Source organism: Myotis nattereri, assembly GCF_964212035.1.
Source record: "Myotis nattereri genome assembly, chromosome: 1".
NCBI classification, from domain to species: domain Eukaryota; kingdom Metazoa; phylum Chordata; class Mammalia; order Chiroptera; family Vespertilionidae; genus Myotis; species Myotis nattereri.
In genome coordinates, this window is record NC_138075.1 from 215,985,512 (window position 1) to 216,007,999 (window position 22,488).

The 22,488-nt window shown below is 46.0% G+C and overlaps 1 protein-coding gene across 3 annotated transcripts; it reads right to left on the reverse strand.

The window, feature by feature from the left end:
* Positions 1-6,915: 6,915 nt before the first annotated feature.
* SMIM20 (small integral membrane protein 20) lies at positions 6,916-20,360 on the reverse strand (the record flags this gene model as incomplete). 3 transcript variants are annotated; one of them, XM_081100002.1, is made up of 3 exons in its annotated part: positions 6,916-7,591; positions 8,352-8,408; positions 20,139-20,360. In XM_081100002.1, 3 exons carry the CDS (start codon positions 20,245-20,247, stop codon positions 7,554-7,556), a joined length of 204 nt encoding a protein of 67 aa, XP_080956128.1. In that variant the 3' UTR covers positions 6,916-7,553. The 3 variants fall into 3 exon arrangements, with proteins under 3 accessions (XP_080956128.1, XP_080956127.1, XP_080956129.1); XM_081100001.1 differs by having other exon boundaries at positions 6,916-7,560; positions 20,139-20,356; XM_081100003.1 differs by lacking the exon at positions 8,352-8,408 and having other exon boundaries at positions 6,916-7,560; positions 20,139-20,247.
* Between the last annotated feature and the right edge of the window lie 2,128 nt (positions 20,361-22,488).

The following is a 22,488-nucleotide window of genomic DNA, read 5'->3' on the forward strand; positions in this document are numbered from 1 at the left end:
GTGTTAGGCATTCTAGAGACGAGAGAAGCAACTGTCCTCATTTCTCTTCCCTCCCCTTTACTGGAAACACATCCAGGAGGCCAGGGCCCCGGGGACTGGCTGTACCAAGTTCTCTGACACCCACTCGCTGCAATTACTCTCATCATCGCTGGAAACCACGGTGTTTGGCAAGAGCTGATGCAAAGTTAATGGGGAGCCATCATGGAGCGAGGCATCACGTTTAGTTAACGAAGAAATGGGAGTGACCACTCTGGGGTTTTCCACTCGCCGCCTTTCTTGTTCCCGAAACCTCAGACTGAACTTTCAGAGGCAGGGACCTGCAAAAAAACCACGGCCTGCTCTCTTGATTAAAAAACCAAATAATAGTTTTGTGCTTGGCTATTTGATGTCTGTAATGTGAGTCTACATCGAGCGGGAGCACGAATAAAAATAAAAAATAGTCATTTTAGAAGGCAGATTTTGCTTATTCTGTAAGATCAATCACCAGAGCTGCCATTTTCCTAGTCATTTCAAAACCAGACACCGGTAATGTTTTTCCTCTACACAACTGTCTTCATTTGTGCTTCTCAGAGGAGTGTGCCCCTCTGGATTTTCACTCAGTTCAGCCAGGGCAGCAAGCTGCGTGCCCTCCACATGTTTACCCAACAGTCTAGCATCTCGTTTATGAGGCTTAAGTGGCCCCGCCGTATTCCAGGCCACATTTGCTGCGCGGCAAAGTTCAGTAGCTGGCAGCTCACATTTGCCCAAATTGATTCCACATCTGCCTTAAGTAAACCGCTCCCTCGGACACACGCGTGCCTGCTTTCCCCCTCCCTTGCAAGTCAGCATATGCTATTAGAGGTTGGGAATAAAGGGGCTATTTTAGAAAGGAAGAAAAACATGTGAAAGGTCAGCCTGCGGCTCAGAATACTGCAGTGGGTTACTGTTCCTGCTCTGAAGGAAACCAAAGGACTTGGCTAAGTAATGAGGCACTTCAACCCTCGTGCACTGGCTCATGCTGTGGAATCCTTTCGTGTGGAAATCTTGTTCGAGTAAAAGTCTCAAGCAACAGAAACGTCAGGAAACCTCATCTATCCAGAACCATACAGAATCAGAAAGTAAATGTGTACTCCCCCTGCCCCTCACCTCCCTCCCACCCCCCCAAACCTCAGGGCAGCCGAAATGCCACAAAGCCTTGCAGTGAATGTATCCATTCCAGAGCCTCCAACTCCACACGAAGGGGGTTACTTTCATTTGATGCCAGATTCCAGATTTTTGGCTGATTTCCCATCTCACTGTGGACTAGAAGCAGCAAACCTGAGATGAAGCCAGAGCCTGCGCCTTACAGCTGTGAGGCAGGGCAGAGATAAGGAAAACAGAAAAGTCAGAAATCTCACAAGCACAGCAGGTAAACGTCTGACCCAACCCAACAGCCCTGAGACACAACCGCACAGTAACAATAAACCGAACCCATAAAGAAAGGCTGGGTTATGTTTAACCTCTTTTATCAAGGGGGAAATGACATGCGGAATACATTTTAGGAAAATGATTAAAATGTGAAATTGAGATGCGTGGTCAAGACCCTTTGGGTTGCATGTGACAAAAACTCAACCCAAAATGGTGCAAAAAGGGAATTTATTCACATTATGTGTTGATTCAGAGATAGCCTTGCTTCAGACACAGGGAATCTAGGTGTGAGCGGTGCCTTCAGGACCTGCCTTCCATTTCCTGTTGTTTCCTTCTATGACGGTATTAGTCTCTGGCCAGCTCCACCCTCTTGGTGGCAAGACAGCCACCCATAGCTCCAAATCTGGTGAAAAGGAGACCCTTCCCTAGTCTGACCACACAGGCCAACAGGCAATGTTAACGCTAGCATAGACATGATTAGCTTGGTTTGGGCACATCATCCCAGATCCAATCCCTGTGGCCAGGAGTTTGCACAACAATCGGATTGGTCAAAATCAGACCACATGACTACTCCTGGAGCAGAGGGTATGTCTGCTCCACCCAAAGCAGGGAGAGAGTGGGAGAGGGATGAGCAAAATTGGGGGTGGGAGGTTGAAGTAAATGTTCCCATGAGAGAGGGAGTAAGAAGTGGACAGAGAGAGCAGCTACTGTCTACCAGGAGAGGCAACGCCTGTAACCATAGGCCAAGCATGTCAAACTCGAGGCTGCTGGGCCGCATGCCTCATTTCTTTGGCCCATAGTTAGCCTTTGAGTTTGACATGCTTGATATAGGCTATCCAGCAGGGCTCTTTCTTGAGGACTCTGGGTATAATTACTTTATATATTCACAAACGATTGTGACCTATAGCTTGTATTTTTAAAAAACTGATCGTGCTAATATAAAATGATGGTGTTGCTGGAGTTTTCAATTGTGTAACTGACTTTTCGTATTGCACCATTTTGGGTTTTTAAATCCTCAACTGTGGAAATGTTGAGAGAGAGAAAGAGAAAGAGAGAGAGAGAGAGAGAGAGAGAGAGAGAGAGAGATCAGTTACTTTCCATATTTCCATATGCTCCCCAACCAGGGACCAAACCTTCAAACCAGCAACCTGACTGGGAATCAAACCAGCAACCCCTCGGTGCACAGGCTAAAGCTCCACCAACTGAGCCACTTGGGAAAGGCACCATTTGGGGTTTGGTTTTCTGTCGCTGGCAACCAAGAGTCTGGACAAAGCATCCCGTTTTTATTTTTTGCACTTTCTTTTAATCAGGTATGGCCACGGAAAGGGAACACCAGGAAGAGGAGCCTGCTGTGGACCGTTTCCCAACTCCTGCAAAGAGCAAAATTCTCATCTCCCCCAGCGTGTTCAGATGACCCGTTTGGGAAACACCAGTTAGCAGAATGGAAGTAGAGGAATGATGGGCACCCTGCTGCTTCCAATTAGGGGGCAGAACCTGGGGAGGGGACCTGGCTGACACTGCCTGGCTCAGCACCCCGCTCCAGGGAAGAGAGCAGCAGAGTCACTCCCTCAGGCACTGCTGCCTTCCCGCACACAGGGGTTGCCAATGAGCTGTGTATTTTGTTACCAACAGGCAGAATCAACTGCAGAAGGCCTCCGGCACTCAGCAGGTGTGGGTGAATCGGGGAGAGTGAAATCACCTGTCCATGGAGTCCCATCCGGGCTGCGGACGCAACAGAGCCCGGGAGGCACAGGCGGGCAGGGAGGCAGGCAGCTTGCTGACCACACAGGACCGTTGAGCCCCGTCTGGCGTGGACCCGTGAACATCCTCCCAGGTTCACCCTCCAGGTCAGTGCCCAGTTGTTTCTCATGACCAGTCCATCGTCACACTTCCCCTTCCGAAGTGAGAGTAGCCACTACCTGGACTTGTAACCGCATGGCCTAGTTTACAGTTTTTGTTCTTTATCTAAATGGAATCTCAAAAGTAATACTCTGGCAACTGGCTCCATTCATTCAGCATTGTTCCGGAGATTGTGTTGTTGGTTCTCATAGCTATGCCGTATTCCGTCCGTGTGACCACCACCATTCATTTATTCATTGTTCCGTTGCTGGGCATTGGAGTAGCTTCCACGGCTGCTGTGGGCATTCTAGCGTGTCTTCTGGCAAACCGGTGAATGCGTTTCTGCTGCCTGAATAACTAGAAATGCGGGACACAGGGTTTGCAGGTGTCCAGAGTCAGGACATACACTAAACCTTTTTAAAGGCACTTTTCATATTCCATATTATTTTAATCTTTGTTGTGAATTTACTTCATTTCCCCTTATTAGATTAGAAGTGGTTTTCAATGGAATAAATCCTGTTTAAGCCCTGCCTCACTTTCAAACGAAGGGTCTCCCATACAATATGAGATAGAAAACTGGAGTGAGAAAGCAGAAAGGAAAACAAGCTCAGGGGAAAAAGGCTGAAGTGAATGTAATGACCCACAGGTCTCGAGAGGTGCTTTTTAAGAAGCTGACTGCAAGTGTGGGTGAGCTTCTTATCAGCCAATACAAAGAGGAAAACAAGTGACACAAATCAATGCTCACTGGACAGATGTACCAACTGTTCAGCAGCATGGCTACTTTTGGTTCTGAGATTTAAGAAAGGTCACCCCACCTGGCCAGTGTGGCTCAGTTGGCTGAGTATTATGCTGTGCACCAAGGGTCAAAGGTTTGACTCCTGATCGGGGGCACTTGCCCAGTTGCAGCCTCTATTCCCAGTGTGGGGCATACATGAGGCAGTCAATCAGTTTCTCTCCCTCTCTTTCTCCCTTTTCTCCTCTCTCTAAAAATCAATAAAAACATTAGTAATAAAAACAAAATGTCACCCCAAGGCTTTCTAAAGAGGATATTGTTGGCCCGGCTGGTATGGCTCAGTGGTTGAGCTTTGACCCATGAACCAGGAGGTCAGGGTTCAATTCCCAGTCAGGGCACATCGCCTGGGTTTCAGGCTACATCTCCAGTAGGGGGTGTGCAGGAGGCAGCTGATGAATGATTCTCTCACCATTGATGTTTCTAGCCCTCTCTCCCTGTCTCTTCCTCTCTGAAATCAATAAAAACATAAAAAAAGAGGATATTGTTGGATCAAAAATATAGGACCAACTTCCTTTCAGTAATAACAGTAAAATATTGTCAGTGTCTCCCCTTCCTTTATACTCTCCCTCAACATGGGCATGCCAAAGCACAGTTCACCATCAGCAACAATTGGGGAACTAATGCAACCAGATACACAATTCTCAAAAGCTCTGACTATATCCACAGGGGACCAGAGTAGGGGTAGAATCGAAGAGTGGTCCAGGGACCTCTGAGGGTCTCCGAGAGCTTTGTAGAGGCTCTGTATGTCCAACACTATTGGTATAAGGCTACGAAAGTGTTCACCCTCTTTTACGCTCATCTTATGAGTGTGCACAGTGGGGTTTCCGGAGGCCACAAGACATGTGATATAGCAACAAATCGAATGCAGAAGACAATTTGAGAATCTAGCTGTCTTCTATTAAGCTGGACATTAATTAAGCAAATTATTGTCTTGGGATATACATTTTTTACACAAATGTATGTCATACTAACCTAATGAGTTTGTTGTTGATATTTTCAAATGAATTAATATTTAAAATTTGTTTTACTTTCTAATACGGTATCTATTGACATAACCCATATAAAGAGAAACACTTGGGAGTTCTCAAAAATTTTTAAGAGTGTTAAAGGGTCCTGAGACCAAAAAGTTGGAGAAGCACCAGTCTAGAGGAAGACTTCCCTAAAAGGATGTTGATGGTCACTAATCCCAGAAGATGTTCTGTGATCAAATACATCTGGGAAATGTTATGCCTCTCTTGGAAACCATCAAATTAGAAGTAGTTAATTAACTTTAACTGTCTCCTAGTGTATTTGACTAAGATCCCCTCTTTCCAGTGCTTTCCTCAGCAGCCAGGAGGCACACCTGGGATGAATGAGCTGCAAATCCCTCGGTCAGTCCTCCTGAGTAGCGTCTCTTACAACCAGCCTTTTGTCAAGTGTGGGCAGCAAAGTGTTATATTACGTTACCCCTCTGACAACAGGAAGAGTGATCCTTTTATAAACATCAAGGCAGCTGAGGAGAACAAGAGAGCCCCCTTTATCTCGGGGAAGAGGTGAACCAAGGGCAGGGTCAAGGCCAGGACAAAGATCCCACTCAGGAGACTAAACTGAGTCTGTTTCATCTGACAAACTGGCAGCGCAGGCCCCAAAGTTCTCCGAGACAGGCATCTCAGCCTGGAGAGCATCCAAAGCAGGTGCTACACGCGCTTGCCTCGGTCATGAAGAAATGTCAATTAAGCACCCACAGAACATGGGACTTTAAGTTACACAACTTCCTGGTGGCCCCTCCAAGGAAGAGTGGTCAAATTGTACCCGGAATGAGCCAACTTCTTTTATTGTGTTGTTAACGATAAGTCAATTAAATGTTAGGAGAATCCTATCAAAAATGATGACTGGTTTTGGAATAATCCTATTTCTTTTTCCCCCCCTAATCTTTATTGTTTAAAGTGTTACATATGTCCCCCTTTGACCTCTTCTAGCCCAATCCCCACCCCCACCCCAGGCCTTCACCACCCTGTCTGTGTCCATGGGTTATGTATGCAAGTCCTTTGGTTGATCTCCTCCCACCTTCCCTCTGAGGCTCAACAGTCTGTTCCATGCTTCCATGTCTCTGGATCTATTTTGTTCATCAGTTTATTTTGTTCATCAGATTCCACATGAGTGAGATCATGGGATACTTTCTCTGATTGTCTTATTTCGCTTAGCATAATTCTCTCCAGGTCCATCCATGCAATCCTATTTCTTTTTGACAGTAATTACAGAATCCAGCCAGTTGTCTGTTAAGCAAACTCCCAGTTCACAATAATAAAATTATGTCATCAGGCAGCTCATTTAAAGAGAGACTACAGAGCCCTGACAGGTTTGGCTCAGTGGATAGAGCATCGGCCTGCGGACTGAAAGGTCCCAGGTTCAATTCCAGTCAAGGGCATGTACCTTGGTTGCGGGCACATCCCAGTGGGCGTTGTGCAGGAGGCAGCTGATCGATGTTTCTCTCTCAGCAATGTTTCTAACTCTCTATCCCTCTCCCTTCCTCTCTGTAAAAAATCAATAAAATTTTTAAAAAATATAAAAGAGAGACTACAGTAATATGCAAGGCACTCTGGGAAATCTACAGCTGGAAAAGATGTGTCTTTTCAAAAGCACATATAATCTAGTAGGGGCCAGAATGAGCACCAGAGAGAGAAGTGAGTATTCTCACGCTCCTTTAGCAGCACCTGGTGAGACACCTGTCAGAGAATCGCATTCAGTGAGTATTTGTCTCAACAAATTTGCTATTTGCCTTTAAAATGTTTACTTGTATACAAACTGACAAACACCACCCACTCAAATATCTAGTCAAATATAATTTTGTCAAATAGCACTTCACTGTTGTAATTTAGTGCATTTATAAGAAAGGATTTACAAAGGAACCTAGACCGTTGTCAAGTAAAAAGAAATTATTTTAATATGCCCAGTTTCACTTCTATTAATTCAACACTGATGCCGACTATGCATGCATTCCCATTGAGTCTGACTTGATTCCTATGCATTTATTTCCCAACACGCAGCCACCTTTGGCGAGTTAGTTCATCTGAACTGTTTGTTCTTAAAGAGGACAATGAAGGTTGTCCTTAAAGAGTTTTATCAACTTTAACGCTCTCAGCGAGACCTCTGAGGCTCCTCGGCATGGTGGGTTTTCACTGAAATCTTCTACGTGGAAGATGGCAAAACAGACTCGGATCCTCCCCGTCTCCTGGTTGCTTGTATTCATATCACAGCCCACGGTTGGGTAAGAAGTAGAGACTGAATAATAAGTAGCTCTCCAAACACAGCTGGGCGAGGCAGCTTCATTTGTAGAAAGTAAAGCGAATCACGAAAACCTTCCTAATGGTGTGATTTGTTCCAGGGTTCTCTGGGTATTAAGAAGGGAAGTATTAGTCCTTGTGCACGGTAATGTTTACGGCATTACAGTTTTCTTCTCCAGCCGTCGTCCTATATGAAGTGATTTATCGCACTTGCTGCAGAATGGAGAGCATGAAGATGTCTAATTTCATAATCAGAGCTGGTGACAGCCTTCTCATTTCCTGCCAAATGGATCAGACCACACTTTTAACCCTATAGGAGGAAACGTGAATAAAAAGAGGGTTCGTTTTTAAACTTCCTATCACTTCCCTCAACCCCCAACAAACAAAATGACATCAGAATTGGGTTGTGCAATTGACATGCAGTCTGAGAAGGCGGCAAGCTGCCGGAGCCCTGGAATGAACGGCTGGGAAGCCATGGCAGCCGCGAGAGCCTTTTAAATGGCTCAGAAAAGGCCCCAAACAGGAAGGTATGCCTCTGGCCTACTTAAAAACGAAATAAAAAAGAATGTTGCCGCAGATTATAAGAGTTTGGGTTAATAGGCTGGAAACCTCTCATTCTCAGCCAACTTGGATCATCTTAAAGTAACTAACCATCCAGCCATAAAGGGAACTTTTGAGCTTTTGTACAAAGCAGAATCCCGCCTCAATTAAAACAGCTCACGAGTAAACAGTGAGGGTAGTGTTTAAATAGGTGCTTGGTAAATAAGTCTGCGAAACAGCTATTCTCCCTCCGTATTTAATTGTACATGTTACACTTTTACGCCTACTTATCAAAGGCTAAAGAGGAGAGTGCAAACTTGCAAAGAATATTCTGGAGGGAAATATTAAAATGAAATCTCAAAGAGGCACCTATGAGGTGGCAACTGTTGTGAAATATGCAGCAAATCACAATCCAGCCTCTAACTGGAATTTCTCCCGCTGCAAAGCAAACACACACACACACACACACACACACACACACACACAACACAACAGTACAACTAAGACTTTGTTTTGATTTTTAAGTTTACCTGGTGGCTGCACGTCTTCTTGAACAATGCCAGCCCGGTTTATAGCTTGTTCCTTCTCTGAGAAACACAACAGAAAAATTACTTTTTAGCAAGAAGGGGAGACCGTGGTGGTGGAAAGACTTGTATTTCCATGGGACGACAGGACAACTAGAAACCACTTTATATGAGTGCTTTTAATTCAGAGATGCCATTACTAAAAGTTTTCATGTTATGGCAGACAGATCCTATAGCAAAAAGCCTGTTTTTTTTTTGTTTTTTTTTGTTTTTTTTTTCAGGAAAAGCAAGCAAGCCATATTTCAAGAGAAAAGCTCCCAACTAACATCTCTTCTCTGTGTGCTCAGCATTTTTGGAAAGGCAACAAAACAACCGAAAAAACAATTTTGAAAGAACTGGTGGGCGTGATATTATGAGGGGAAGGCTGCTGAATTGAAGGAACAAGTACAATTAACAGAAAACGATGTAGTTTATATGTCTAAAATGTACTCCACTGAAGGAGTAGGCCCAGCGCTAAATATGCTATGTTTTTGATAGGAAATAGAGCAGAAAATTAATCTTTGGGTGGGTGGCTTTGGTTTGGGTAATTGAAGCTTCCCTAATTGATTGCAGGTGCTGTGCCAATTAGACAGTGCGTGTTAGCTACAGCGGCTTGGCGGATCTCTTTGGCGATGTCCGACAGGCAAGGGCCATGAGAAATTGGGCGTTTTATAACTGTGGGCTTCAAGCACCCCGACACGTCTTTCTGAGTGGTTTAGAATAAACCCAAGGCCTGTGAAGACAAAGACTTATTATTCTAAGTATCGTGAAAAACAAATGGTGGCTTTTCAGGGGAAAGGCTTGGAGCCAAAGGATGTTTACTACTAAATTACAGTAATTAAGTGCTGTAATCAGACCTTCGCTGTAATCAGGCTGACAGTGTTTCTTTAAATCCACATTTAGCTCTTATTTAATATTAGGCATTTTCTTTATTCTGGCCTCTGAATTCTCCTGAAGTTACACAAGCATAAAGGTATAGGAAACAGGGTTTTGCCCAAGCCAATAGTCATTGAATTTGCTTCTCCGGCGATGTGGCAGAAAGTCAATCCTAAGTGACCTGCCTGATAGTTTTATCAATGCTAAGTTTTGCTTTGGCCAATATACAACTGGGAGCTAGGGATGACGTGAATCTTGATATCCGATTCTAAGAGGGACACAGAGAAGACAGAGCATAATGAGGCCCATTACAGACAATGGCCGGCCGTGGTCTCACTGGGCCTCCGTGAAAAGAACGGCAACCAAGACCCTCTGCACCAAGATGTGCCAAAGACTTCTTCTACCGGGAGGGGATGACGATGGGGCCTCTAAGGCAGGGGTGGGGAATGTCTGGCCTGAGGGCCCTATAAGGCCTCCGAAATCATTGGGTCTGGCCCTGCCAAGGCATTAAGGGTGAGTTAGACGTTTGACCAAATATAGCAGGATAATTTTTAAGCTGATAATTTTGTATGGCCCGAGAATGATGTTATAAATACCCAAATGGCCCTTGACAGAAAAAAGGTTCCCCACCCCTGCTCTAAGGCATAAGTCTTTCTAATATAACTCAACAGGTGATCTCATTTCCTAGGAGGTTAAAGTCCTAAAAGACTGGGCCCTACCCTAGTGTCAACATAGAAGTCTCGAAGTATGGATGTGTCTCAAACATGCTCTTAGGAAATGCTAGTGAGTTAAAGACTATACTGTCCTTGATTGTGCCAGAAACTAAAATATGTAATTTTCACCCTAGCCAGCTTGGCTCAGTGGCCTGGGGACCAAAGGGTCCTGGGTTTGATTCCGGTCAAGGGCACATACCTTGGTTGCAGGCTCCTCCCCAGCCTGGGCCCTGGTTGGGGCTCTTGCAGGAGGCAGCCAATTGATGTGTTTCTCTCACATCAATGTTTCTCTCTGTCTTTCCCTCTCTATTCCACTCTCCCTAAAATCAATGGAAAATATCTTTGGGTGAGGATTAATGAAAACAAACAAACAAAAAAGATACATTTTTCCACACCTAAAAGGTCTATTCTCTAGTATTAGGGAAGAGGGAAGTGAGTTTTTTAAAAAACTGATTGCCAGATCAATTGATTGCTAGACCTACGGCTGTAAGGATATCAGACATCCTGGTGTACCGAACACATTCTCTGAGAGAGAGGTACTGCAAAGCCAAAGCAGCGGCCGGACTGCCAAGCATCACAGGAAGTTGACTTTTGAGGCAAGGACAGAATGCCTAACTGTGTCTAAGCTCTTATAATGCGATGGAGAACCGAGTAAAGAGAAAGGAATCCCTGTCCTCATACATTCTTGCTAATTGCTAATGAGGTTGGAGAGGCTGAGGATTTAATTTAAATAGACCATAATCACTTTATAATCCTTGTCCTTATGCAACCACTTCTTCTTCTTCTTCTTTTTTTTTTTTTAATGGCTTGGACAGGCAATTTAAACCGATTTGCTGAACCAGTTCCTAACAACTGATAACCGGAATTAGCAACCCATCTACATGCTTGGTTCTTCAATCCATTAATGTTTTATAAATACTCTTAAGGCCAGAGCAGTCTTATATAAATTCATGATAGGACACAAAGACACTGTTTGTGAATGCAGAATGCGCTAAAGGAAAACAAACTGGTCCCTCAGGATTTAGCAAGTACCTCTTGATGAGGCTGACAGTTAGGTTTCTATTGTGTTATCATTAGAGAAATAGCAGATGTCTATAAACCGCAGGAAAAGGGCAACGCAGAAGTCAGGGGGTTTAACTGTGGGAACAGATCAGGATAAGCTAATGACTGACTTTTCAGCAATGAGTGTGTGCTTCTACCTTGAGTGAAATGATTAAAACGCAAATATGTGATCCTGGGCCTGGGGCTCTGCAATGCCAGTTGGAAAAGGCCCCGTTCAGAGTCTCAGCAAGCCCGACTCTGCCCCCTGGTGTTAAGGCAGTGGTTTGATTTGTAGTTTTAATTGAGGATCCTTACCTCGTAGTCGCAGGGCCAAGGTGCATTATTAAGCTGGTAATGCATGCAGACCAGGAGGTTTTTGTATGGTAGTAAAAGATATCACCTAATAATTTTTAAGTCTTTGAAAATGAAAACATATCCTTATATTTAATGGCCATATTGTCCAGGTGTAGACTATGACCTCAGGACCTTCCAACCCCATCTCCTCCTGCCAATAAGCAGCTAAAATAAAAGCAACGCACAACCTAAGTAATGGGACAAATGGCAACATTTGGTTGTCGGCTAAATATTAGATAATAGCATTGTATTGATATTAAATTACCTGGATTGGGTAACTGTACTGTGATTATGTAAGAGAACGTCCTTGTTCGTAGGAAATACATGCTGGTGTTTAGGAATGAGAACTCGTGTACTTAACTTATTCTCAAATGGTTCAGCAAAACAACAGTAATAATTCTACTAATCATAGATATAATTATATATGTATATGTGTCTCTATGTATATGTAGGTATAGATTTGTTATATTTTACATATGGGGGAGAAAGCAAATGTAGCTAAATGTTAACTGATGCCCTGGCCAGGGGGCTAGGTCGGTTAGAAGTGTCGACCTGTATACCAAAAGGCTGCGTGTTTGATTCCCAGTCAGGTCACATACCTAGGTTGTGGGTTTAATCCCTGGTCAGGGATGTTCTCTCTCACATCGATGTTTCTCTCACACACTCTCCCTTCCTTTCCCTTTAAAAATCAATTTTAAAAAAATCCATGAGTGAGGATTTTTTAAAAAAAAGGTAACTGGTAAATCTAGGTGAAAGACAGACAGGAATTTATTGCACAATTCCTGGGTCTTTTCTGTTGTTTTTTTTCTCTTCTTTTTTTAATAACAAAAATACACAACTGCAAAACAAGTGTAAGGAAGTCAACAACACTGTGACTGTTCCATGATGATTACTTCAAAGTAGCTTTTTTCAAATAGCAAATATAAATTTTAAAAACTACTTTCCCAGGCTCCCATCTGCTGCTGTTGCCTGGACACGCTCATCATCCAGATGTACACGGGGTGATCCAGAACTAGACGGGCTCTGGCGGCGAGTGTGAGTGTGAGCCAGCAGCCAACGGGACCAAATGGCCACTGGAGGCACTGGCTCCTCCCAACCCCGTAAACACTTTTGTGTCCTCACCAGAGTCTAGCGAATCCAGAGAGCTCTGTAATGCTGGTTAGAAAGTGAGACTTGTCTGTCTGTGCATCTCACTGGACTCCACGGTGGAAGGAATAAAAAGCATATTCTAAGCATCTCGCATGTGACAGGGAAAAAGCCCTTCCGGTATGATTTGCGCACCATGTGATTTCGTGTAACCGTATCCGGACTCTGTACAATATACTGCTGGTTGGGAGCAGCGAGGTGCAGCAAACACAACCGAGAGGTAGGAGAACTGAGAACCGTGGCTCTTACATGTAATCCGCGCTCTGCTGTTAAACACTCCTCACTGTCAGGTGAGAAGCGCAGCAGTAAGCAGCAGACAAGGTTGGGGAGTTAGGGGCGTGTCCACCCAGCAATATGCCACGTGACCTTGGACAAGTCCCCTACGTAAATGAGAGGACAAGGAGCACAGGGTCTCTGCAAAACTATGATTTTATGCTTCTGCAGATCTAATAAATTTCAAAATGAGCAGGACCGCAGAAAAGGATCTGACTCTGTCTCATTTCACAGGCTGGCCTAAAATGCCACAGACAGGTTGCTTGAAAGGCCTTATTCAGAATCACTGTCTAGTTCTGCTATATGAAGACAGATTAGGCTTCAAGCTGCAGCATCTGTTCTCGGCCCTGAACATGGGCAATTCAGACAAGCCACGCTTTGCCAACAGGACGAAAGCTAAAGGCACGTCTGGGATTCCCTCAGAAGCACAATGGTCTCCATACTTCTTGTCTGGGATCACTGACCATGAAGGCCAACTGCATCGTCCCAGTGCTCACTTCCGAACCGATGTAGCACGTGCAGAACTGACCTGCCCTTCACATCACGCTGAGTCAAGTCTGGCCGAGTCAGTGAAAGAGCTGAAGATCACAGTGAATGTGGACGTGAAATCCCATGAGGCAGTCTTGTGACAGACTTGCCTGATTGTATGGAAGATCTCCTGGGCTTGACTTTACCTCAGCAGCCTTCTCCTCTTTTCTGCTACGCTGTGTCTTATTGCAGCAGAGGCCCTGGAACCTCCCTGACCCCGCACTCCCCGGACCCGAGCTGGCCAGCATCAGTCAGGCTAGCCCAGCTGAATGGCCCACGCCGACTTCACACCTGAGCCCTACATGGCCTCGGCCCCTCCCTTTCCACCGTTGGCAATTCTCAAGGACTGGATGTCTGCCCTGCCCTTCCAAGAACTGTGGGTTTCTCCTAGGTCTGCCCGGAATCGCGAGGAATGTAAACGTCTGAGGGGCAGTCAGAGAGGAAGACCTAAGAGGAGAGGCTAAGAGGAGTGGCTGAAAGGCAGGAGCAAAAGAGCAAAACCAAGAGGACTGGCGGGGCGGGCAGGCACAGAAGCCCCGAGACAGGAGGGTTCCAAGGAAGGAGTGAATGGCTGGTGTCTGTGCCTCCCACGGACAGACGACCCGACCTCCTGTATTACAAAGCGGACAGAAGTCATCACCTGAAGTGCCCGCGGCTTCCCAACACCAAACCTAATATAGCTGCGTCCACACCTGCCCCTCCTCTTGAGCTCACAGAAGGGTCCTGCCTCCTGTCCAAGGCTCTCTCCTCCATCTGGTCTCACGACCCCGTGCCCCCTCCCACGCTATGGCTTGTCTTCTCTCTCCAGCACCTTTCTTTGTCCAGAGATTCTTTTGGCTCTCCCTTCCCTCCCAGACCCCTGGACCTGCTGCAGATACACTTTGTCATGCTCTTCCCCGTGCAGCCAAACACCTTTAGTCAACTCAATACACTATTTACTCTTCAATCCACTGCACTCTGCTTTCTGCCCACCACCGAACCGCTAAAGCATTCTCAACAAAATGATCCATGACCTTTACCTTTTTTAAAAAATAAAAATAGCCAAAACCGGTTTGGCTCAGTGGATAGAGCGTCGGCCTGCGGACTGAAAGGTCCCAGGTTCGATTCCGGTCAAGGGCATGTACCTGGGTTGCGGGCACATCCCCAGTGGGAGATGTGCAGGAGGCAGCTGATCGATGTTTCTCTCTCATCGATGTTTCTAACTCTCTATCTCTCTCCCTTCCTCTCTGTAAAAAATCAATAAAATATATTTAAAAAAAATAAAAAAATAAAAAATTAAATAAATAAATAAATAAAAATAATGGCTATTTTCACTTATCTTCCTGTCTCCAAAAAGCCTGACCCTGCTGACCACACCCCTTTTCATGAGGAGCTGTCTTCATGGGGCTTGTGACTACAGCCTCTCCTGGTTTAAATGCTCTCGTTCTGGGGCACCCCTTTTTGGTGCCCTCTGAGGGCCCCCTTCTCCTGACAGCTTGCTCTTCAGTGTCCACCAGCACTCTGGTCCTCGCCAGCTTGTCCCTCTCAATCTCTGGATGCTGCCTGGGAGCTCTTACCTCAGTGACTCTGACCCCATCCGCTGCTGCCGACACTGCATGTCTAGCTCTTGCTGGGACCCAGGACCTCAGCTCCAGACTGGCACTTCCCGCTTCCTCTGGGAAATCTCCAAGAGCACATCCTGGCACCTAAATCTCAACACACCCCAAATGCAACTGGCTCGTCCTCACCCCCAAAACTGATTCCTTCTTGGGTTTCTGACTAAATGACCTGCACCACCATCTTCTCAGAGGCTGGAGCCAGAAAGCTGGGTGCCATTCTCCTTCCTCTCCCTCCCTTTCCCTGTGGCTACTCAGTCACAAATCCATGTAGCGTGTACTTCTTAACTACAGTTCCTAAAATCAATACTTCCTCCCAGTCCCAGAGCCACCACCCTGGTTCAGGCTCCAGTCACCTCTCCCTGCTCTCCTGTGCCCACAGGATGTACAGCCTTCCTATGCCTGGCCTTCCTACCTCCAGCCCTGACCCTTCCAGCCCTCCTTCCCATTACAGAGCAACACCTGTAAAGAGTGAATCTCATCACCTCGTTCTGAGGATTCAAATGCTTCAGTGATCCTCCCCTGGCTGGACCCTGAAGACGGCAGAGGGTTACTGAAGTATTGGAATCAAGCGAGAAGATCAAATTCAAAGAACAAATGGCATGACAACAACCACAGCAGAAGACCTGGTTCTCTATACTCTCTGACAAACAGGAACGAATTTTTCCAGGTACAAAGTCTCACCGAAGGAATATTAAGATGTATTTCAGAATGAAGAAAGCTGAAACTCAAAAGGAGTGAGATGCATGAAGGACTGATGCCTAAAGAATGTGGGTGAAGAGAAACGATCAGCGACTGTAGACACACCATGATTTAGGGAGCATCAAGCACATGGTAGGACTGAGGCTATACATAAGACTAGGATGGGGCTCAGGCGTGCTAAGGTCTTTGTATATTTCACAGGCTGGTAAAGATACTGACTTCTATAATAATAAAAGCATATTATGCTAATTAGGCCGGACAGCTTAACGACCTTCCGGATGAAGCTGGGTCTGCGAGGGCCGAGCCACTTATATGAATTTCGTGCATCAGGCCTCTAGTTAAACAATAATCATAAAATAATAGAAATAAAATGTAAAACTTTCAAACTACATAGTACAGGAGAGAAAAAATAAAGCCTTAAAAGGCAGAAAAGGAGAAAAAAGGAAGTATAGAGATAGAATAGAAAACACAAAATAAGATGGAGAAAATAAAAGTAAACATAGCGAAAATGAATTTAATGCAACAGTTAAAGATATAATCAGATTGGATTACAAATCCAGTTTAGCCCTGGCCAGTGTGGCTCAGTGGTTGAGCTTCAGTCCACACACCAAAGGGTCTCAGGTTCAATTTCTGGGACAAGGGCACCTGGGTTACAGGTTGGATCCCTGGCCCAGGTCAAGGCACATGCGGGAAACAACTTTTCGATGTATCTCTCTCACACTGACGTTTCTCTCTCTCTGTCTCTGTCTCTCCCTTTCTCTCTCCCTCCCTATCTCCCTTCCACTGTCTCTAAAAATCAATGGAAAAAATATCCTCGGATGAGTATTAACAACAACAAAAAAATAAAGGCTGACTATAAGAAGATAGATATACCATGAAAATATTAACCTAAAGAAAGTTGATTATAATATCAGATAAACTAGAGTGGGGGAGGAATATCTTGGGATAAAGAAGACCCTTATATAATGACAACTGAAAACAATTCTCCAGAATATTCTAGATTATGTGCACCCAATAACATGGCCTCAAGATATCTAAGAGTTAAGAAGCTTGATCTGTAACCAACATATGTAGAACCTGTATCCGACAATCAGAGACTAGACAGCATTCCAAGCACACAGAGAACATCAGTAAAAATTGATCTGTGCTAAGCCACAAGGCAAATCTTCACCAATATCAAAGAATCAAAGTCACAGTCCACATTTCTTGACTACAGGTGAAAATAAGGCAGAAATCAGCAATAAAAAGTAAGCAGACAGACCACGTGGCTACTGGTAGAGAATGGGTAGTTGGGGCCTGGTGGAAGCAGGGAGACCAGCTCAGAGCCCAAGCAGTGGGTAGAGGAGGTGGATGGGACGAAGGTGAAGTGAGACAGAGAAGTGCTCTGGCTGTCTTGTTCCATCAGGTACACCCAGCACCTATCAGTGACAGGTGCACAGGAAATATGAAAATCCAGGGTTTGGGGTTTGGGTTTTTTTCATCCTCACCTAAGCGTATGTTTTTATTTCATTTCATTTTATTTTATTGATTTTAGAGAGGAAGGGAGAGAGAGATATCGATATAAGAGATAAAAACATTGATCAGTTGCTTCCTGTGGGCCCCCCCACCAGGGATGGAACCCGAAACCTAGTGTATGTGCCCTGACTAGGAATGGAATCCCAAACCTTTTGGTGTACGGAATGATGCTCCAACCAATTGAGCCTCCCAGCCAGAGCTAAAATCCAGGTTTAAAAAAAGCTATTTTTAAAAGCTAAATAAATGCTAGTTGAATGTGCTGAAATTAACATAAACTCTGTCCTCCCGATGGTTTCCCAACCATCACCAATGCCTCACCTGCCTGGATCCTAGTTTCCTGCCAGTCCAGCCAGCGCTGGGTGTGTCGACCTGCCGAAATCTCCTTGTCTCACATCTCTGCCCTCTGTCATCCCTTATTTTTCAAACATTTGTATGGGGTGGGTAATATAAGACTGTACTAAGTGTTTCCACACCTGTTATCTCATTAAAAACACCCCAAAACCTGTAAAGTCAGTCTGGAAGCTCCACTGCTACAGATGAGGAAACAGGCTGAGCTCAGAGAGGTTAAGGACTTACCTTAAGGGCCCTCATCCTATAGACGCTCATCTGCCTTACACCCTTTCCTCACTCCCTTAGAGGCAGTATTGTGCCCTGGTGCACCGATCTATGACTCATCAACTGTGGGTCCTTGTACAAATACTTAACTGTTCCCAGACCTCAGTTTGCCCACATATAAAATGGGGATGATGCTCCCATAGCAGCTACCCAAAGGGCTGCTATGAGATCTAATTGAGTTACTATACAGGAAGGGCGTGGAAGGTTGCCACACATAGTATGTAAAAGGAACTTTCAGTAAATACTAGTTGTTTAGTATTATTTACCTGTTTTAAAAAAAATCAGTTGTGACTCTCAAGAGTTGGGCGAATGAATTAAAACTGAGCCATAAAAGTGGGCAGGCGTAGACTGCCTTCCAATTAAAATGCAGATACTGGGGCCACTCACAAAATGGGCACCTAAAAGGCCTGATTTGCCTGTTTCAAGTGACTCAGACAGCCACGGATTCTAGAGTATCCCTTTAAGACTGCTGTTGGGACACAGGGCACAAACCCACACCCTGATCATCAGATCTGGACAGGATTTCTCAGCCTTGCCACCACTCACATTTGAGGCTGGGTGATCGTGAGCATCTGTCCCAGGGACTGCAGAAAGATCAGCAGCATCCCTGGCCTCTATCCACTAGAGCAGCGGTTCTCAACCTGTGGCATGTGACCCCTTTGGGGGTCGAACAACCCTTTCACAGGGGTCGCCTAAGACCATCGGAAAACACATATATAATTACATATTGTTTTTGTGATTAATCACTATGCTTTAATTATGTTCAATTTGTAACAATGAAAATACATCCTGCATATCAGATAATTACATTACGATTCATAACAGTAGCAAAATTACAGTTATGAAGTAGCAACAAAAATAATTTTATGGTTGGGGGTCACCACAACATGAGGAACTGTATTAAAGGGTCACGGCATTAGGAAGGTTGAGAACCACTGCACTAGAGCCAGTAGCACACTCACCCCACCCCACCCCCCACCCCAGTTCTGACAAGCAAAATGTCTCTAGATAAAACCAAACGTCCCCTGGGGGACAATGTCATCCCCAGTTCAAGTGCAATGCTCTAGTCTTCAAAACTGAAACTTTTCTAGTGGGACCCAAAGCAGACACCCTTGTCCCATGTTCAATTCTAGAGGCTGCATCGAGCAGCCAGTGACTCGAATCCAATAAGGAAGGATGATGGAAATAGACTATGCTGGGCTTCACACAGTCCTACATTCCCCCACCCCCACCCCTCCAGGCACGGTACCTAGCTGGAAGGCAGAAAGCAGAGGCCATTTTAATCTTGGCTGATGAATAGAAGCTACAAGGGAATTTAAATGTGTATTTAAAATGCTCTGCCTCCATAAACCAAAGGTTGTAGCATTTGTAATGGGCAGAGCATTTATACGGAGCTTTTGCCTTCAAATCGCCAAGCTATCAGCTTCTGCTAATATTCTCCAGGGGCACGGTTGGCCCTCTTCCATCTTCAAGATGATTCAGGTTTCCTGGAGAACAAAATGAGCCTCTAATGCCTAATATTTTTTCTCTGACAGATGGTTTCAGATGTATCAAAGTGCTAATCCTTGCTGAGGTATAGGTCTCAAGGAAGGAGAGTTTGGCTTTTAGTATGATAGGACTTGAATGATTAAGGAGGAAAATTACTCCCAGGATATATTCACCATTGTCATGTGAGCAACCAGCTTAAAATGAAGACAGCAGAATCTGAGAAAAGATCTGAGGAAAGAGAGGAAAAACTAAAAAACCCAGGTTAGCAGTTTAGGTCTGGAACATTTCCGCCCAAAGACATCTCTGGGAGTGGAAATGAAGTTGCCAATAAAATCATCTTCAAGCTCAGGAAGATTAGGGTTCAATCTGTCACCCCCCAAAATCATCATTTCAGCTGCAGTGTGTGCAAGCTCTGGAGACAGAGGCCTGGGTCTGAATATCTGCCTTGCCACTTAGGAGCTGTGTGACCTTGGGCATGTTAGACAACCTCTCTGAGCCTCAGTTTCCCCACCTGTATGACGGGTAACAATACCTACCTTAAAATGAGGTTACAATTTAATGATCCAGCGTATGCCTAACCGGACACATGATAAGCATTCAGTTAATGTTAACTGTCAGTATGAACTAGTATTTAGTATCGACCTACTAGGTGCAGGCTGCTTTCATGACCACCTCTGAGTCTCAGGGGAGGTGAGGGTTTGATTTTAGGTATCATAGAAATAGTTATTTGCTCAGGATCCGAAAGACTGAGTCATGCATCTACGGTCACAAAGCTGCACACAGCAGAATTCAGACCCAGGTCAGCCTGACTCGGGAGCCGAGATCCGCCCGCGGCGCCACGTGGAGAAGACGGGACAGGGAGTTACTGGGAGTTACTAGGTCACCACACGCGGTCAGAGGTCACTCACTGTATTCCTCCGGCCGCATTAGGGGCCGGAAGTAGATGGGGTAGAAGGCGGCGCCGATCAAGGAGATGAAGCCGCCGAAAATGAGCGCGGTCCGAAGGTTCTGGGACATGGCGCCCGCGGGAACTGGCCCGGCCGGCTCTGAACCCCGCAACGCGGAATCCCGCTCGCGCTGCCGGGTCCTGACCCGGCTCGGAAGAGGCAGAGCCGCTTTCGCTTCCGGGCCTGGGGGCGTGGCCAGGAGACGGGGCGGGGCGGGGCGAGGCCCGGGTGGGTGGGGCCAGAGGCGGGCTCTGGGGGCGGGGCTTGATTGGGCGGGGCCTCGGACCAGCGCTCCGCCTCCTGCGCTCCCTGGCGGTGTAAGGCACCTGTGGTCACTAGAGGAGGTTTGGGAGTGGAGGCTCATTGCTCTCCAAGACGCGGACCCTGTTCTGCTCCCTGCCTTGCCCCTCCCCCAGCCTGGCTCCCACTCAGCCGCCCCACCCACCACTCTTCTGACCTCTTTTGCCCCACCCTCCTTCACCAAGCACCTCTCCTGTCCTTCCCTTGTTGATTCGATTTTAGCAACTATCTACCGTGAGCCGTGTGCTCTCTGTGGCTCGCTGGCTCAGTCCTCATTTTACCGGTGAGGGAACCACGGTTTGCCTGCCTGGCGTTGGACAAGTCCCTTGGCCTCCCTGAGGGTGATTTGAGGAGATTAGAGACAAAGGGGAAAATCGCCTGCCCCAGCATGACCTGCAGGTGGATTCTGAAACCCGAGCCATAGGACCTTCTGGACCAAGACCATCCTGGGAGGAATGTTTTTTCTAACATCCATGCCCCAAGAAGACTTTTTTTTTTTTAAATATATTTTATTGATTTTTTACAGAGAGGAAGGGAGAGAGATAGAAAGTCAGAAACATCGATGAGAGAGAAACATCGATCAGCCGCCTCTTGCACATTCCCCGCTGGGGATATGCCCGCAACCCAGGTACATGCCCTTGACCGGAATCGAACCCGGGACACTTCAGTCCGCAGGCTGACGCTCTATCCACTGAGCCAAACCGGTTTCGGCAAGAAGACTTTTAATGATTCTGTTTTCCATCCCTCCCGTCTCTCTGTTCCCTTACCAGTGAGGATGGGAAGTAAATGGGACTCAGCACAGGGCAGTGAGCCAGCAGCCAGCCCCACAGATGGGACCTTGGGACTCTGACTTATTGCTGGGGTGGGAGGCGACTGAGGACAGACATCTGCTTTCTCTTTCTGTGATGGCCACCCTCTATCCTTCTGGGTGGGCTATGCCTGCATGTGACCTGCCCAGGAGTACACTGGGCGGATGAGACTAAGATTCCTCGGACCGGACCGTCACTCAGTCTTTTACAACTAAGAATGATACCTGCAGCTGGGAGCTGGGGAGCAAAGAGGATATTTATCTTGACCCCAGCAGCATTATTTAGTCCAGAGAAGATCTATGATCTTTCAAAAATGGTGTGCTGTCAGAGCACAGGTTCCTCTTTCTTTGTAGTTTTGTCATTGAATCAAGCTACTGTCTACCTCTGTGGTTCCAGAAGAATATAAATCAGATGTTTGATCTGTCAGCAGATTTATGAACTATCAGCCATGCCCCAAACACCAGGCAAAGTGCTACAGGAGACACGAAGATGAGTAAGAGGTGACCCTTGCTCTCCAGGATCTCGCCATGTGCATGGAGAGACAGGACATATACATAAAAAGAAAACAAATGGCCCGATGTTGCTGGTGAGTGATATGGTCCTGCGGGCTACAGAGGTTCAGAGGAGGAAGATGGATGACTGTGCGGTCAGGCAGTCGCTCCTCAGGCCCTTGCAGGAGCTTGTTAGGGTGAGGACAGAAGACTTCAGAGCAAAGAGGGAATGAAGTGATGCATGCTTCACATCACGTGATATGAAAATCCCCAGGTATAGTGCATATTTGTCATTTTAGCAGCATCCACTTCGCTCCCAGTTAATAGTACCTTGAATATCTTTTGGCAAATCACTCCTCTCCCATTCTCAGTCCATGAAGCAAGCTGGGGCTTCTTGCCCCCACTCAAACCCAGCTCCAAGAGTTAAGCATATAACCAAGCCTGACCAAGCTCCCTCACCAGAGCGGTTGATCCTCTAATAGTACTGCATGACCCATGTTGAGCCAACCATAGCCTGTCCCAGCTGCTGGAAAGCTGACTTTGAACTTGAGAGGATGAGATCGGAGCTGCTGGGGACCACCATTTAGCGACTGAGAATGAGGACAATACAGCAGAGGGAGGCCTGAGAGATAGAAGGAAATCAGATGCCGACGTTACATTTGAACGCCTGAAGCCAGCTGTGCCTAAAGTGGGATCTGTCCCTGACCTTCT